Source organism: Aptenodytes forsteri, unplaced genomic scaffold (genome assembly GCF_000699145.1).
Source record: "Aptenodytes forsteri isolate BGI_AS27 unplaced genomic scaffold, ASM69914v1 Scaffold87, whole genome shotgun sequence".
Lineage (NCBI taxonomy): Eukaryota > Metazoa > Chordata > Aves > Sphenisciformes > Spheniscidae > Aptenodytes > Aptenodytes forsteri.
In genome coordinates, this window is record NW_008796041.1 from 1822824 (window position 1) to 1836708 (window position 13885).

Here is a 13885-nt window from a genome sequence, read left to right on the forward strand (position 1 = left end):
AAACTGCTGTGAAAAACCTAACCATTTTTTTTTTTTCCCAAAGCAAAGTCAAAAACTCAGTTACTGCTTTGAGGGTTTGTTGTGAACACGCAACTTGCAGACTTCTCCAGGAAAAGGAGCGTGAGGTTCTGTGTGGTTTAGGCTACTCATGGGGGGGGGGGGGGGAGAAAAATTATACCTTTGCAAAAGGTATCTGTTGAGAACACTACTGAGTGGAAAACAGATGAGCCAAGTTTTGCCAGAGTCTTCACTAGGAGCAAGACTGGAAATTTAAACCTTGCATGATGCACAAGACTGGTTCATCTCTAGAGACTCATTTTTCATACAGAAGCCCTTGTAATTCGTGCTGGTGGCAGTAATGGTTATCCAAGATTTTCTTCTTCCTGGTCTGAATATCAAGGAGCAAATTCCACAATCTGGAAAAGGCTTAAAAAGAGCCGGTTCAGTGAAGCGCGCTCAGTCCCATTCAGCAGAAGAGCCGCATGGTGTGTCTCAGCAGAGCGGAGTTAGCAGTGAGCCTGCTGCAACGGGGCAGCTTACGGTGCCGTCGGGGAAAAGACGGGTTTCAGCATCCGTTCCACTTACAGGGCTGCTCACGAACCCTCCTCTAGCTTACAGCAGGCACAGCCAGGACTTGCAGAGGAAACAATTCAAAACCGTCGCATACTTTGTGCTGATAAGTAAAATAAACAAAATAAAGTGGATAATGTACTTGGAGATAACCTACTTGCCCCCAACTTTGGCATGCAGGTGGAGATACTCTAGATTACCACTGGACATCACAGCTTGCAGAACTGATCAAAGGAGTAATAACAGCTATCAATATAACTACACTTGCAGTAAAATAAAAAAAGGAGGATTTCTCCTTTTTCCAGTTTGTAATTCAGCTAGGAATCAGAAAAGTTCATGCACTTGTACAAGAGCAATAAAAAAAATTAAATATTTATTTTGAATAACAAGCTTAAGTTCAAGCTGCAATGTTGGCAATGTAGATTTTAAACACGGATCACAAAAGCGTGCACAAAAATGTATCTGAGCAAAGAACAAAATAATACTAAGAATTATACTAAACAGCTGCTGATTTTAAAGAAACAAAAAAGGCTTGTAATCACTATACAAAATATAAAATGTTTTAAACACTATCATCCACAGAACAGAGGTTTATTTTAGTTTGATTATATTTAAAAATTATTTGTGTAGTTATTTATATAGTGAATTGTAAATGAATATTATACAGTAACCTCCTTTTGGTCTGCAAAACCTTTGTTGCACTATAGCACATCCAATCACATTGCAAAAAAAGAATTATTTTTCCTTACTATCAATAAAGAAAACAATCATTGATAATACAGTAAATATTGTCAGGTCTACAAATAATGAAATTAAAAATGACTCCTTCGACTCTGAAGCGCTTTCCATGCAAAGTCAGCACTTGCTCGTTTAAACAGAGTGCACTACCAAGCAATGTCCAGGGTCGTAGATCCTCTTGGTAAGACTAAACCTTACAAAAAAAAAAAATTAAAAAAAAAAAAAAATCAAAGATTGAATGTAATCATGCAACCCCCTTACTACTGGGTATACCCACTGTGTCGCTTATCAATTTATTGCCTTTCTGGAATATCACTCAAGGCATCAAAATTAGACTTATGATAAATATACATATAATGAAAGGACACAAACTGCTATTCGACACTACTACTGGTAATGTCTGTGCTACGTGAAAGCACCTTTAAAAAGAGCCTATGCGGCAAGAGATAAGTGTCTAAAGATTCAAAATGAATCAACAGTATTGGATAACAATATAATTCTCAACTTAGAAGCTGCCTCAAGATTAGGTGCATCTTCAGTTAATGTAACAGGAAAAAAAGGCAATGGATTTTATTTTATTAATTGTATCCACTCATAAACTGACCTAAGGCCACCAGATGTGCAGACACAACAAGTTTTCTTTTCTTTTTACAGTTCTTTAAATTGTAGGATGATAAAGGAATAGATCTATTTAAAAACAAACAGCTATTTCATCTATATTAAGAGGTGGCACCGGGCGTCGGGTTCACGTTTTGAGTGGCCACCTGTGGTGCGACTTCAATGATTCGTGGTTTGTCTATAATTCTGGCCGTGCGGTTGCCCTTCTCTACAATGCCGATAATCCATGCTTGGTGACCTTCACCGTATTTTGGAGACTTGATCTCGGCACAGAAACGTGCTGCCTGTTCTCGTGGTAAACAGATGAGGAGGCCTCCTGCAAAGAAAAAAAGCAGAGCATTAAAATGTCTGATGGCAAAGCACTTCAACCTTGATCTGTCAAATCCTTACTTAGACAAGTACTTGGTGACCTCAGTGGATTCTGTCAAACTCCAAGGACTCCAAGAGAAGACAAGGTGGAAGTCTGAGCTCTTGCTTTACAGAAGGAAGTTTGTGTCTGAATTCAGCATTTAGTGGGTATGTAAATGAAGCCAAATACATACAAAAGATGTTGGCAAAAGGACATCATACTGATGCCAATAAATGACATACTGAAACAACACCAGCACTGTAAACTTCCAACAGAGAACTGCAAAGTGCCTCTACACGGAAACATTTTGGATAAAGGTCATATTCAGGTACCTGTAACCACATATTGGTAGCAGCTGATTCTGCAAGTAATCCCACTGCCTGCAAAGAAATCATTCATCGAAGCAGGGGCTATTACCAGAGAATGCAAGAGGCAGAAAATTAAACATAGGCTTGATCCAGTGCTCCCCCTGACAGCCCTTTTGACCCCCTTGTTAGGGAATTTTCTAACCTTTTTTAGCCTTTCCCGTAAGATTTTTTCTCAGAGACAACTGAAAAATATTTTATTTACTAATGAATGCTTTTCAGAAGCAGCACAATAACTAGTTAACAAGCTTGCCATTCAGTTATTAAACCTAAGAACACTTCCATTGTAAGAATCCCAAAGCACTGAAAAAGGTGGCTTGGCAAGTGAATAACTAGAATGAGTTTCATTGTCAGCTCTGGCACAAATTTCCAGGGGGCTCTGACCAAATCATTAAAGGTTTTGGCGCTACCATTTACTACTAGAGTATTCAGCTTTTCTATATCCCTTACCTTTTTTACATTTATGCTGTGTTGCAAACGTGTGAAGCACTGCAACACAGAGCAGCAAACTCATCTGCAGATGCCTAATTAAACCTCAAAGCATCGTACAGCTTGCACAGCTCATGTCTGTACACCGTGCTGTATTCTGGCACACAGCAGCCTCATAAGGGATGTTAAAATATCATCTCCCATTGGAAAATGTTTGGAGAACACAGGCAAGAGAATATATTCATGCAAACCGGAATTTGGGCACGTGCTGAGGCTTACTTACTCTTAAAGAGTTACTTGAACCAAAGTCTTCTCGTCCGGGCAAAGGGCATCAGCCAGCAGCACAGGTCATGCCACCAGCTCTGAGCCAATGCTAGGGGTGAAGGGCCACCTGGTGAGCCGGGCACCCTGGGCTCAGTGCCACCTCCTCCTCTGCGGCCCTTGGACAGCTTCTTAGCACCTTGGGCACCTTTATGTTTGCTTTTCCAAGCAAACAGTCCTCTCGGTGGTGACTAAAGACACTTTTAATTTAAGGCCGTGAGGAAGAATCAGCTACCGAACATGAGGAATTATTTATAAGGATACATGGAAGTGTGAAAGTTATTTTTTAGGTTCTATATGAAGCAAATGAGTGTGCCATCCAGAAAAACACCTACCTCTCTCAGACATTTCAGAACATAACATCCAGGTACTTCCATCAAAAACAACAAAAAAACCTCCCAGAAACTTGAAAAACAGTGTTTAAGTTACTCCAGATGTAACAGACAAATGAATTGCAAAGGAATTATGTGCCATTCCCATGGAAGGCTCTAAATCAAATTGAAGAGAAACTTAGGTCATGGTGCAAGTGAGTCAGGGAAGCGGTTTGCAAGTGGTACTGCAGAGAACGTGCTACCTGGCCAGAAGGGAGGAGTAAAAGCATGGTGAAAAAGGAAGTAAGAAAGAGCACAGGAATAATCTTTGCTCAATTACCTTTTCCCCCACACACTCTCTTTCTGCAATTTTGTATCACTTGTACACATACCCTGTTAACATTCTTTGGCAAGATCAGAAAAATGTACAAAATCCCAGTTTTCAATCAAAATTACTTTCCACCTGCTGGCTGCATCCCACAGTTTGACCAATAACCCTTAACGGAGGTTATAGGCTACGCTCGATCAGTAGTAGGATCCTGTCTGCAGGGATTATAATTATTTCTCTGGTAGATTGACCAGTCTCTTTAACCCTTTGGGCAAGTCCTTAAGGCTTTCCACTACGTAATCTAGTCTAGTCTATTCTATGTTACTGGCGTAACAGCTGCTCTGGTTTTTGTCCCATGGACAACTACAAGAAGTCATCACCTGTGCAAGGTCACAGCCACCAGGAGTTTAAGTTGTTGCAACGTGTCTGTAGAAAATGAAGCACCAGTGCCACTCTGCACCAAAGCAAGCAGCATTTCATGGTGTACCAAGTTTTTGAGGTCTGTGTCAGCCACCACTGAAGACAAAGCAAATGGGCTGCAGACGGAAAGAACAAATGGCCGTGGTGGTTTGAGAGCTTGCTGCACGCTTCTTTTGGGGGTTGAAAAGACACAGATACCTGGTATCTGTTCTGGCTTACCTTTCTAAAAATCTAAGGGGTTTTTTGGTAGGGGGCCTTGAACATTGTTGGTTTTAACTGTTCTAGTGCAAGCAGGGAACTGGACAGAAAACTTCAAAAGCAGACTAGACAGAGCTTTGCAATTAAGAGCAGAGATACAAACAGTTCATGAATCCAAACCAAGTGTCCTTGCTCCTGCTAATGGCTTTCTCCCACAATGACTAACAAAAGGATGAGATCATTAGCCTTGCCTCGTCAGGCACTAACACAGCCCTCATTTTCTACCCGTCTGCCTATTTCCACAAAATTTGCAGAAACACCGTGTTGTTGAGATATCTCTACTACACTAAAAAAAGTTGGTCGACACCAGTCAACAGTTTATTAAAAGAGGACTGACAAAAATACACACATGCATGAATAGCCCATATGGGGTAAACTTTGTAACTTACTTCTGCAAACAACAGAATTAAGTTTTTTGAAACTAAATGCCTGATTACAACTTAAACCCTTACCAAAGAGTTACCTAAAAGAGAGAGCAAAACAATGTAAAACTGCAATTTTAAGAAAATACATCATAAGCAAGAGTGCCTGGAGGATGGAACAGATGACATAAATCTTTCCAACATTGACTTTTGTCAACAGGTGCCCAGCAAATGCGCACTGGAAAAAAACACAACAGTCTTAAAGTCCATTCAAATAATTTTCCAGTAAATTTCTCACTGCCTGCCCACTATGCTGAAAAACATCTGTTCACACATGAAGAAGCTACAGACAGAGCATTTTTGGAAGTTTAAGACAACAGAGAAAGAGCGTATCTATATTATGGTATGAGCAGCCCTGAGCAGCCCCCCAAAAGGCATCCTCACAACTGGATATACAGGCGCAGCAAGACAGATGCTTGCCTTCACATAAATCAACCCCAGGACATGAAGTGCGCAAACATCGTGGGTCTGAATGCTAACGAGCCACCCCAGCACACCATGCCCAAGCTAATACACGCTGCTGCAATGTGTCAGGCTATCCAGCGTAAGCCTACAGGACTGCAGTTATACAGCTTTCAGACCAGAGCTATTGTGTCCACGTGCCTATGGATCTTTCTAATATTTGGCAGACGCTGCCCTGCAACAAATCCCTATAGTCACCTCTAATGCGAGAAACGCAACGCTGTGATGAAATCAAATATACATGTTTTGAGGCACCCAAAGTTCACAAATAACCAGGTATGTCTTGCTGTTTTTTCCATCATCATCTGTCTACGTTGAAACGTAAGCCATTCAGCATTTCAAAGACACCTCTTGCTCTCAGTCCCAAAAGGGATTCTGAAGTTGACTGTTTTCCGCTTCCAAGTACACTCACAGCAGTGCGCACATCCGCACCGTTTCACATTCCTTCAGTGAGAAGACAGAATTGGATATCCCCAGGGTGCGGGATGGGCAGCTCTGAAGACTCAAGCACTCAGTTCGCAGCTAAACCATTCCCATGCCAACTGCTATACAAACCTCTGCCACAGCCACTCACCTGAAAGAGCATCCTGCAATTAGCTCTGTGTCCACGTATTTTTTGGCCTCTTTGCAACTGGTAACAAATGCTACTAGAACTCTGGTTATGCGGACTCCTGGGTAGTAAAAATCTGTCTGGTGCTACCAACCTTATGGACACAGCTTGCCAAACTGCCACCAGATATATATTTCTGGTCTCTGCTGACTGACGCTGGATTTGAACTCTTGAAAGGGTTCACGTCCCATATCCTATTACACATCATCCGAGCCATACAGTCTCTGTAGGACAGAGTCTGTTTAAACACAGATGGCCAAGGAACAATTCAACAGATCGTGGTTAAGTTGTGTATTCACTAGGGGAAAAGTTTATGGCTCTCACTGTGATGCTTCTTTCCAGATCTTAGGACTGTTTTGCTTCAAGGGGCCCCCTCTGTTGTGAACTGCAGAGAACTTGGATAATACTTTTGGAGAGCAGGAAGAGGGTGGAGAAATGAGATAAGAGAAAAGACAGATTTGTTGCTACATCTTCTCCATTTCCCAAATACAAAGAAAAGTCAGATTAAAGAAGGAAAACAAGATAGAACAGGACAGAAGATTCGGGGGGAAAATGAAATACAGAGACTTCCAGCAGAAGACAGTGATCAGGCCTACTCTTAATAATAAGGCAACTTTCAAACATCAGAAGTTCTTATCACCTGATGACTGCTTAAACGCTTATCTGAAACTTGGGTGTCCATAGCTTGATTCTCAGTACATGCCTATTGTATTCATTGTCACTGCAAGTGGCAGCTTTATTAAATAGAGAACTCAAGTAATGGATGGGTCAGAGACCAAATTCTTTTTTTTTTTTTTTTCTGCTAGCCACAGCCCCTTAAAGTCAGATTTCATATATGTAAGGGAGAAAATCTATATTCTTGGATGCCTGTATGCTGTGGACAGAGAAGGCCTCAGTCGCTGAGACTGGCCCATTCAGCACTAAAACTTCACACATATTCATAATGACAAACAAAACACGACTCATTTGACTGGCAAACCTACTGCAGGTGGCTTTACCTTTGAGAAAACTGTCAGCTGTGCTGGGATTTTCAGATAGTCACTGTTCTGGAGTTAACAGCTACGAGAAAAATAGGTTTCAAAAGAATTCAGAATCATCACTAACTTCTAACCACAAGATGTTCTAGTTACAGCAAGGGTTTCTATAATAGGGTTTCATAAGGAAGGACAAGGCATTCAGAATAGGATGATGGTTTGGAAGTTAGGCTGAAGAAGTTAATTGTGAACAGTTGTGTGGCTAATGCTCATTAGCTTGGCTAATACACCAAACCAACTGTGATTCTGAATGCAAAGCACATGATTTGTACATTTGAAATGTCATTAAATTCTGACGTGGAGGTGTAGGGAAGGAAGATGGTGGTACAACTGTCACCTACCTGAAGTCTCTGGACAAGTCCCGTGCATGAGGCCAAACATATTGCCACAAGCCTTACTGACAGCAGCCATTTTAGCAAGAACAGGAAGGTTATGAATAACAAAGGACACCTCATTTCGCTGCTGCTTGGCAAGGTTTTGTGCATGCCCCAGGATTCCAAATCCTGTGATGTCTGTAGCTGCATGTGCATTGAAAGTGTGCATGAGTCCAGCAGCTACAAGAGAGGGAGGGGAAAAAAGCAAATCAGAAAAAAAATTGTCAGGAAAAGCAATGCTTCAACAATATTGTGCAGAGTTTGAATGAATGAAGTTGCATACCTTTAATTTTAATCAGGTTGGGTTACTGTTTAAATTAATTAAAAAAAATGCTTGGAGGAACTGGAATTCACCAATACTGCATGTAACACTTAAAAAATTCAACTTGTATTTAAGGTATTAAATCATGCTGAAAATCCAGCACTGAAGTTATATTTATGAGCATGCTCTATTAGACATGTGCTACTAATTTATATTAGCAGTCTAACAAACAGGGGTTTGCTCCAGATTCAAATTTCCCGAAGTTGAGGGCCAGAGAAGTTCTGAGCTCAGATTTGCTTCATTAAGGGCAAGGACCAGACTCATCCTGGGTCAATTTTCTCACATTTCTTTCCCTGCCACTCCATAAAACTATCACATCAGAACTTAAGTTCTGGACACTTAAAGTTTAAGAGCTTAAGAACAAAGCCTGCAGGTTGTGGGGGAAGGGCCCCAGCCTCCCCACCTATGCATTTGTGAAATTCTTGGGCATTTGCAACTACAGAGCCCTGGGTGGGAGAAGGGCACCCCTGCATGCAGGACAATAGCTCCAGTTAAGAATATTTAAGTGTTGTTAAAAGTGCCTGACAAGAGTGAGTGGAGAAAAACAAAACCGAGAATGCTTTGTCCTTCTTTGGTGCTTCCCAATACATGAGCAGGACCCGAGTTCTTTTCCATAAGACAATCCTGGTCATTTATTTTTCCTGGAAGACTTTGTGAAAGAATGAAAAAACCAGTGGGGTGACATAACAAATACCAAATGAAAACTGAATAAATGGGAGAAGAGATATTTAACTACCCCTGTTCCTTCAACTGAGAAGTAAGGAAACACCTAATTCAATTCTCTGCTCCTCCAAAGATACTTTGAACAAAGAAAGGAAATCCTGGATTAAAATTTCTAGGGTAAAAGCAGAGCCTTCCTTCCCCCTACCAAAATTAAAAGGAAAAAACAAAACAAAACAAAACAAAACAAAACAAAACAAAACAAAACAAAACAAAACAAAACAAAACAAAACAAAACAAAACAAAACAAAACAAAACAAAACAAAACAAAACAAAACAAAACAAAACAAAACAAAACAAAACAAAACAAAACAAAACAAAACAAAACAAAACAAAACAAAACAAAACAAAACAAAACAAAACAAAACAAAACAAAACAAAACAAAACAAAACAAAACAAAACAAAACAAAACAAAACAAAACAAAACAAAACAAAACAAAACAAAACAAAACAAAACAAAACAAAACAAAACAAAACAAAACAAAACAAAACAAAACAAAACAAAACAAAACAAAACAAAACAAAACAAAACAAAACAAAACAAAACAAAACAAAACAAAACAAAACAAAACAAAACAAAACAAAACAAAACAAAACAAAACAAAACAAAACAAAACAAAACAAAACAAAACAAAACAAAACAAAACAAAACAAAACAAAACCAGAAAAAAAAAAAAAACCAGAAAAGAAAACATGTGCTACATATTCCACACTTTGGGAAGCACATAACGTGACAAAATTAAAAAATAAAAATTTAAATTGAAGCGTACAAAAATGAAGAGCTTTTCCTTTTTTATTCTATTTCAATTTTTTTTAACCTTATTACAGTCAGGCCCTCACGAGTTCTCTAGGCACAGAAGATAAGGAACAAATCCAATACATTTCCCTTTAAAACATCCTCTAACTCACTGGGATGTTACTTGCAGCACTCACATGAGTCATAATCATCTCCAGTGGCATTTGTGTTTTTGCTGTATAATTAAAAGGGGGTGTTTGATTTTAATTTGCTTGCTTCACAAACACTGAACAGCAGAAAGATGGGGCAGAAGGAAGGGATAAAGCAGCTGTGTCACATTTCCCCACGGCAATGAAATGAAATGAAGTATGGAATTGGAAAAACCCACCACCTCCCCTCCACCCTTCCAACACACACATCTCTCTTCTTACCTGTTCTGTTCAGTCGTGCCATATTCATCATTGCTTCCTGGTATGCTAGTTCTACATCTTCTTGCGTTACCACTAGTTTGATTTTATTCCACTTTTCTGGCTAATGGATGGAATAAAGATGATTCTTTTAGATTTTCAGCTGTATATTTTAAAGCACACCCTTACCACTTTAAAAAAAATCCTTCATCCAAAATGTACTACTACCTTTTTTTTTTTTTTTAAACTCAGTTAAAGAGGGGCAAAAGGTTCAACAGTCAGAGGTGTGTGCCTTACTCTGCTGTACCTAAGTGAAGTTCATTTAAAAATCTATTAGGCACTAAGCACCTCAAATCTCACTTTCAGCAGCAGAGTGGAGCGGAATAACCTACCCTAGGGCAAGGACCTCCTTCAAGGCAACTCTCTGGCTTGAACTCCGCAGCAAATGAAAATGTTGCTGGATGTTGAGATTTGTAATCTCTGGCTTCTTGGTTTTTTAAGAGAAAATTCTTGATTTCACATCTGGACACTTTGGTCAAGAAAGGCCACTGATATTCACAAGTCCAGGTCTGAGGAATGTATGCTAAGGCAAGATGTAATCACTCTAGTGAGTTAGGATTAAGGCAGTTTCATAAGCTTCCTTTACAGTTTAATACCAGCATCTCCTTACACCCACTCTCCAGTGTCTTGCATGGACTCATGCCTCCATCACATACTAAGCAGTGCTTTTCATCCCCAAAGGCTCTCAGAACAATTTAGGAAATGGTACCTTTATAAAGGGCAATTGTTTCATTCAAAGCTGAAGTAATTCCAGATCCAGAATGAAACAAAGCAACCATTTATAGCTGTTAAGAGCAACACTACAAACTGCTTTAATTTTCTTCTTTTTTTACAATGGAAATAAAATTACAGAGAACCGAAAGTAAACAAAAATAGTATTTTTGACACCACAATGCCTACACTGCCATTCCGCAGAACAAATGCATAGAACAAACTTCTTACTAAACCAAAGGTGCAAAAGCTACTAAGAATTGGTATATGACGCTGCACTGGGGAAGGATCTTGTCAAAGAGACTCTTATCCTTAACAAATGAGCGCTGACTTCAACGGGTGTAAGAGAGAATCCAGAAACGGCAAGAGGGGGAAAGAGACCTGTCAGCCAAAACAAATCATTTGTTAAAGAGCAAGGAAGTATAGCAGTAAGATCAGAACTTCTGAAATTAGATAGAACTGGGTCTGACCAATTAAGTAAGAGAGAGAGCAAGTAAAAAAAAAATAAATGAGGCTCTTAGAGAAGGAACAGAATAGTGATTATTCTTACTGTGGGTATGACTGAAAAAACTGAACAGTCATTCTGCCTTAGTTTTCAAAAACACAGTTCTGAGGCTGATCATGGGATGGAAACCAGCCAGATGATGGGAATGGAAATCACAAATGAGGTGGAAGCAGGACTCAAGGCTGAGGTTAGAAGAGCCACAAACACAGGTGGGATACAAATTAGATGCAAATTCCTCTCCACTATAGCAACCAGATATTGGGGTTAGTAGAGAGGAAACAAAGGCAGAAAAGTTCACAAAAATCCCCAAACAACTTTTAAAAGCAAGCTTAGATTTCCAAATGGGAATGGTCTGTAGACAACAGCAAAGGCTAGAAAACCCCTTCTGAAGGGGCACATCATAGCAACCCCTTTCATGCTTTTCAGCTGAAAGAGGAAAAGGCAAAGGGATGCCAGTTCTCAGCTGTGGACCAGCCTAAATCAGTCCACATCATCAGCCTGGCAAGCAAAGCCACAGCAAACATCTTCATCACCCCTAACACATCCCTGACCTGGTCCCCAGCTCCCTGCAAACTCTTTGCAGTCTCTTCCTTTGCACCCTCTGGCAGCTGCTGCCAGCAACACAGCTGGGGCTTGGCTGCAACAATGCTGGCAGCAACGAAGCAAGGAAGACAAATTTTGCCTCCATTTGCATCTTCTTTCCACTTGTCACCAGGAACTATTTCACTACTGGTCTGTTTAAATACCTCAGCTTTTACATTGCCTTTTTTTTTTTAAATGTTTAATTTAAATTTAATTTAATTTTTAAATTTGTCACACATATCTCTACACTCCAGTTTTCCTTTCTTGCCTATTAATAAACTTGCTGTACTATGTACCTTCTCACACATACTTTTCAATACAAAGTCAAGTTCCCTGCCGAAATTTGATTATGGGTGGATTTGTGATGGGTAATTCTAGTTTCACTTTCCCCAGTCTTTCACAAAACGAAGCTGAAGAAAAGGCAGCACAGCTACTCAGAAATTTTCCTACCACAATCAAAGATACATGCTGTTCACATGTAATAGGATTGATTTCCTTGCTGTCCTCATTTTTCAGACCAGAAAGTGTTTCTAGTTGACAGTCAAGGAAATTAGAAGTACTTGAAATATGTGGTAATTCAGAATATCCTTAATTTGCAAGTCTGTTTGTCAGTACTGTAATAGATATGTTAAGATGTAAGATTATGGCCAAAAAACATACTATAAAATTGGTGTCTTGTTGTTTCACTTCATTTTCATATCAAGATTATCTGAGGCCCTGATCCTTATATCTGATTGGAAAACGCAGGATTCTGCAGAGGTCAAAATTGCTAGGCCAGACCCTATGAAGAGGGAGAAAAATATTTTTTTCTTGTTGCTCACGCTTCAGACTCCAATGAAAGTTTAAGCTGGTTCTCTCCCACTTCTGCTAACACAGGCTTTGTAATTAGAATTCATCTGACAATGTAGTGGCCAACAGCCAAGACAAAGTAGATTCCAGCTCACTCCTCTGCCAGTCTATTGGCTCAGTAGTCCCAAAAGTAGAAAAGATGCATCTTTTTAAAGTGTAAACTGAGCAGTTATAATTCTGAAGACACGTACTGGGAGCCAGACAACGTAAGCAGATGCCAATTTTGCAGTCACTTTTCAGTTCAGTAGTTACATTTTTGCCTGAAGTAACAGATGGAAGTATGTCTACATACATAATGCTGCTAGAAATATTCTTATTGAATGCACAGGGTAATACATGTGAAACGTAGATATATTTCCATGTACAGAAGCAGAAAGCCCATGAACACAGCAATCTTGGCTTAATTGCCATCAATAAGCTTTTGCCAATTATTTTGGCAGGTGGAGTAGGGCATAATTTTACCCAGGGTGCTAGTCTGTTGTTCTGTTAGTAAACAATTTTGTTTATTACAGCAATGCCTGAGAACTAACTAAGAATTAGATGCAATTAAGATGGGCTCACTAAGCACAAAACAGTAAACTGTCTCGATTCCAAAAGAGTTTTGCACATAAGCAGGTAAGGCTGACACACCAAGGAGGAAGGAGGAGAGAGAGGTGGTAGATCATTCCCAACTGAGCCCTCAGTGTACTTATTACACTGATGAACTTTGTCATTTTGAGGTTTTGAGGGAATAAGGAAGGTCACCTTTAACTCACACCCCTCTTCCCCATTTCTTTTTTTGCAGTGTACTCACAATATCTAGCCACTGGTGGACAGCTACAGCCACTTGAGTTCCCAAGGGTTTAGTTAATACAAGCACATCTCCTGGCACTGCATTGTCTGGCCTAAAAACAAAGAATTCATATATTAATTACATAGTGAGATTCACACAGGTTCTTAGGAATAAGTGTCGATAATTACGATAATTACATTTTCACAGACCCATGTATCTTACTGCACAGTTAAAAAACTGACTAATTGCAGAATTACCCTTTGGGATTCATTGGCATGGGATATTATTGAGCAAAAAGCTGAAAACTTATTTAAAAGTGCTAATCCTTCTTTCCTGGAATATAACAATGCTTGCAGTCAGACACACACAAAATTACATCTTTTCTTTCAATTTACTGGAGATGTAAAATACGATAGGGAAAAAAATTGACCTTTGTTACTTCAGGGCATAAGATAACCATCACTAGGATCAAGAACAAATCAATTTGTATAGCATAACATGCCACAGTGGAACATTCAAAATCAGCTACTGTTAAATGGACAGAGTGCTGTAAACACAGCAATTCTGTAGCTCTCTACAGCCATTAATCAGATAACTGGGAGATGGTTTAA

The 13885-nt window shown here is 39.6% G+C and overlaps 1 protein-coding gene across 5 annotated transcripts in view; it reads right to left on the reverse strand.

Annotated features, from left to right (window-relative positions):
- Positions 1-42: 42 nt before the first annotated feature.
- Positions 43-13885, reverse strand: part of SEPHS1 (selenophosphate synthetase 1) — a 27184-nt gene continuing 13341 nt past the window's right edge. For 3 of the 5 annotated variants that reach the window (XM_009285503.2, XM_009285505.2, XM_009285504.2), the window contains 4 exons: positions 13296-13386; positions 9820-9919; positions 7577-7789; positions 1863-2242 (listed from right to left, as the gene is read on the reverse strand). In XM_009285503.2, coding sequence (XP_009283778.1) covers positions 2028-2242; positions 7577-7789; positions 9820-9919; positions 13296-13386 — 619 coding nt within the window. In that variant the 3' untranslated portion in view covers positions 1863-2027. Of the gene's footprint in view, positions 674-1862; positions 2243-7199; positions 7261-7576; positions 7790-9819; positions 9920-13295; positions 13387-13885 lie in introns of those variants that run through there. The other 2 variants (XR_657883.2, XM_019473712.1) reach the window with 2 other exon arrangements.